This window comes from Fragaria vesca, linkage group LG6 (assembly GCF_000184155.1).
Source record: "Fragaria vesca subsp. vesca linkage group LG6, FraVesHawaii_1.0, whole genome shotgun sequence".
Lineage (NCBI taxonomy): Eukaryota > Viridiplantae > Streptophyta > Magnoliopsida > Rosales > Rosaceae > Fragaria > Fragaria vesca.
The window spans coordinates 16356121-16360799 of NC_020496.1; the positions used below are offsets into that span (position 1 = coordinate 16356121).

Consider the following 4679-nt stretch of genomic DNA (forward strand, 5'->3'; position numbering starts at 1 on the left):
AGAGAGAGAGAGAGTTGCTATCTATAAGCTAAAGGTGTAGGTGACTTATCCTCTTCTTTGATGTGGGACTAGTGCCCTCAATATTGTTGTTCTGTCAAACGGTATTGAAGCCACGTGTATGGGCGTGTCCTAGCTCTGTTTGACGAGCGGCTTGCTGCTACTTGTAGCTGGTACTGCTGTCTTGCCTTTGATGTTTCCAATTTGGGTGAGTTTGGCTGTTATGGTTAGCTTAAGTGTTGTCCAAGTACGCAGTTAAGCATATGTGCCTACACTCATCAGCTTTAAAGACCATTCGGTGCATGCCGCACAAGCTTTTCTTGATGACTTATACGCTATTTCTAGAGCAAAGCTTTCTACCTCATGTGCTAATGTTTAGTTGCTTTTTTACTTTTTGCTTGACCCATTTTGTGCATGAAATAAGTTATTTAAGTTGTAATAAAAAATAATGCATGACAAACATTAACACACTATCATTAATATACTATAACCTTATTCATCTTTTTGGGTCGTTAGCAATGTGAGCTAACTCTATCAGCTTCATTTTTTTTTTTTGATCAAGTAAACAACTCAAATAATACAACTTCGTAAGTCGAACTCACAATTTCCCACTTGTTATGCCGTTAGACCAAATGATACTGGGCTTACCAGCTTCGTTATAGGTTGAATAAAACGATCTTTGCTATATGTGAGCGTGAGTGTAAGATATGAATAATATCAAAACAAAGCAATTATCCTTAACACGATCAATAATCCAACTAACATCAAATAGTTTTATCGTTGTTCCAAGCAGCCACCAAGATTATGCCTCTTTCTGTCAAGTTTTAGGTCATCAACTCATATTTCCACAGAAAAAAAAAAAAAAAACATAAAACGCAGCGTTGCAAAAGGCATAAAGGGCAACATAACGCCCCCTGAGAGAATGAACGGCCTTTGAGGGCGTACAGAAGTCACCGACGAGAAAGTGATCCCGTCAATATTTAAGCCTTGTTATTAAATTTGTGGTCAAAACACCGTGGACGGCCACTCCTGCAATTCTCCTAAAGGACACAGACCCCAAAAGAATCGCAGTAGATAGATCGGCGTCAAACTCACCTCCTTCACTTCCGATCTTGCCTCCTCCGTAAGTCTCTTCTTTTCCTCTTTTCAATTTCCTTCAGATCTCAGCTACCCTTGCCCTTTAATTTCTCTCTTCCTTTTCCTCTTTACATATTTATATCCTTGTTTTTCTTATGAAAAAATGACCTGATTCGGATTCAGATGTTTTGTATTGCGTGATCTGTGTGATTGGATTGTTGATTGAGATGAGTATTATTATTTAGGAAAATGAAAGAAGAGAGATCTGGACTCGTTTTTATCGTTAGAAGGTCAATTCTTGATTTGAATTGGAGCTGTGTGAGAATGACAATTGTTAATGATCTACACAAAATAGAAAGAGAGAGATTTGCTGTTGGAATTTTACTTTTTAATGCCATTAAGACTACTCATGAATCATCTGCCATTTCTTTTGTTTTCCGAATGATCTGTCTGGGGATCTCACAATAGAGAAAATTGTTAGATATTTACCTGGATTAAGCGAAAGAACTTCGCGTCTGGTGTTTTGATAGTGCCTAGCATCACCAGCTCGCTTCTCATTCGGTTTGATTGAGATGATGTGCTTTAGGCTCTTGGGTATCGCTTGTTTAGTTCTGCACTTAAAAAAATAGATACTGGTTACAGGAATATCCTTCTGTACACTCATGTCAATTTTTTTTTTTTTACGTTTTGCTACAACTTTTGCTATAATGGCTATCGCGTAAGTATCATACTGATGCTATCCTGAGGATCTCTTTCATAAATATGATTTTCCTTTTGGCTGTCACCCTTAAGGTGTTATTATACCAGGACTGTTCTATTGAGCTTGGGTAGGCAGAACACCAGTATGTTTGACCTGTGGTTTGAGCTTTAGTTGAGTACAGACTAAGCTGATTTTGGTGAGACTGTTTAGCACAGATTGCAGTTCCAAATAATCTCGGGCTTAGGTCTGGATCTATCCAATAGTTTTATCCAATCAGTGTTGGATATATGTTTTCATAAATATTCTAAGAAAGATTTGTCTGTGGAGTGACCATTGAAGCTTTTTCTTAGATGTTATTAATCTAAGTTAGAAGATATGCACCTTTTGTAATTAGAAATTGTCAAACCCTCAAAACTAACTTCAGTGCCACTCTGCCGGAAGCCTTATGTTCAATTTGCTACGGTCATTTCTAATTTGACTGAGCATCTCTACAGCCTTAGTTGTATATGTTACTTGTTGGTAGTTAGATACTATGTGATTTGCTTAGTGCTCAATCCTTTTGTCTGGTAGGTCTTTGTAATAACAAATTCACTTATTTTGCCTTTAGAATTTGTTTAATATTGTTTCTTGTTGGTGTCTCTCTTGACCTTTGAATGGTTGATAGTTTTACTTGCTACGACAGTGTATTTGCCAAAAACTTTTCCAGCCTGAACATGACTATGCTGTTCTTGTTGATGATGACTGAAGCAAATTTCTTACAATCATTTGTGCTGGTGTAGTCATTTTTTTTCTTAATTCAATACTTAACATCTATGTGATTAACTGTATGCTCAATCTCTGTCTGTGGCAACTTTGTTTTTATTGTCAATAGCAATTAATCCAACAACATTTTCTTCTTGTGATAAGAAATATATTAGTCACCTGCCATTTTGACCCCAAGTTTGTGCTTTGCTTCAGGTAGTCTGAGGTAGGTCTGTACATACACCATGGTTATTGACAGCATTTTGTCTTCTCCTGTCCGAAGGACAGCATCATTCAGAAAACAATTTTCACAGAATGAGTTAGGTAGCTGGTCAACGCTCCTTCAAAGGCATCGCTTCCTCTTAACAGCCCTCGTCCTCCTGACTTTCCTCTGCACTGTTTATCTTTACTTTGCTGTCACTTTAGGAGCCAATGAGTCATGTTCTGGGATGAGTGGAACTGAAAAAGCGTTGTGTCATTTGGAGCATGCAAAGACTTCAGTTACCCATGGAAAATTGAAATTTTTTTAGCATGTAGATGATAAAAACTTTCCCAAGTTTAATTTTTTCTTGGTTCCTATCAATTAGTAGGAATCACATATTTAAACCATACTTCTGAATTTGTAGTGGCATTTGTGTTGTTGCTTAATTGATTGATTGATTGAGTTAAATATACATAATATTTATGTCATGGAAACGCTGGCTTACCTTGAGGATCATTTTTGTTCCAAATATGTTAAGCATGTTGTCATTGGACATTTGGACTAATAATTCCCGTATTTAGTCAAAATCTTGAAACATAACAATGATAACATTCTGCATCCCTGGGCCTTGGCCTGGGTCTGGGTTTGTGACCCACATAAGGTACCTATGTTCAATTGCTTTTTTATTTACTCTTTTAAGTTAGTCTCGGCTCTAGTTTATGAGCCCATATCACCCTTTTGGTGCATTTCTATCCCTTTGTGGATTATACTGGCTTGGTCTAGATCGGGAGGACTCTGTTCCTCACACTGATGTCAACCAATCTCAACTCTTTCTAGATACTTGGTCACCCAACACCAAAACAACTCGTCAACTACCATTGTAAACCGTCATGAGAGCTTGTGTGTCTGTACGCTTAAAGTGCAGTTTGACACTTACCTATCGGATTATGGGTGCTCACGCGTGGGTTTATCACCCCCCATTTTCTTTGGTTCTGGGATATGGTTTTCGGTCTTCTCCTGGCAGCCTCAGCTTTATCATGGCTTTGGTTTAAATGGTGGATTGCATGGTGTTGTTTTGAGGGAGTTCTTCCTCTTAGTCATGGGTTTCCATATGATCTGTGCATTGAGATTCGGTAAGCATCGGGTACTCGGGCAACTATGCTCTGATTTAGCACTCCTCACTTACTCACAGCTGTTGGCGGCGACGACAATGTCAGCGTGCATGGGTGGTGTGTGGTAGATTTGTTAGTATTGTTGTATTTATGCTTTCTGTTTGTAGGACTTTCGGTCCATAGATTAGCGAGCTGTTAGTTTCCTTTTACTCTTTCCATGTTGATTGAGTTGGAGACTCATGCTCTTTATTATTAGTTTTTCGGCCTTGCGTCTGCAAGTTCTGTAATTTAGATTTACCCCTTGTTTAATGAATTATTCATTATTGTCAAAAAAAAAGAAAAAAAGAAAACATTCTGGATCCCTGATCCTTGTGGGGACTCCGAGACCAACTTTATTTTCTTTTGGTAAGAATCGATTAATTTATGGGAAATTAATTAGACCCAAGTGTAAGCACCCACCCATAATCTAATAGGTGAATACAAAATTGCATTTTAAGCGGGTAATCACATAAGCTCTCATGAAAGTTTACAATGGTAATTGATAGGTTGTTTTGGTGTAGGGTAACCAAAAATTTGGAAAAAAGTTGGGATTGTTTGACATCGATGTGAGGAACCGAGTCCTCTTGTTTTGATTATAGCCAGTAATATCCACAGAGAGATAAAAATTCACCACAATATGAGCCCATAAACATAGAGCAAAACAAGAGATTTTACTCTCGTCCGGCTGCGTCGCCGGGCTGGTGTTGGGTCTCTATCCGTGTTGACGTTTAATGGGTGTGGTCAAACATGAATTTATACTCGCTAGATGTCGGCTTAGCAGTTGGATGTGGAGAAGGTCTCTCTCTCTCTC

At 38.3% G+C, this 4679-nt stretch overlaps 1 protein-coding gene across 1 annotated transcript; it reads left to right on the plus strand.

Annotated features, from left to right (window-relative positions):
- Positions 1–917: 917 nt before the first annotated feature.
- LOC101294190 lies at positions 918–3227 on the plus strand. Its single transcript, XM_004303171.1, has 2 exons — positions 918–1120; positions 2732–3227. Exon 2 carries the CDS (start codon positions 2761–2763, stop codon positions 3043–3045), a length of 285 nt encoding a protein of 94 aa, XP_004303219.1. The 5' UTR covers positions 918–1120; positions 2732–2760; the 3' UTR covers positions 3046–3227.
- The last annotated feature ends 1452 nt before the right edge of the window (positions 3228–4679 follow it).

What these genes read in the sequence shown, in the direction of transcription:
- LOC101294190 (XM_004303171.1), top strand. Translation starts at nt 2,761, where the DNA reads ATGGTTATTGACAGCATTTTGTCTTCTCCTGTCCGAAGGACAGCATCA.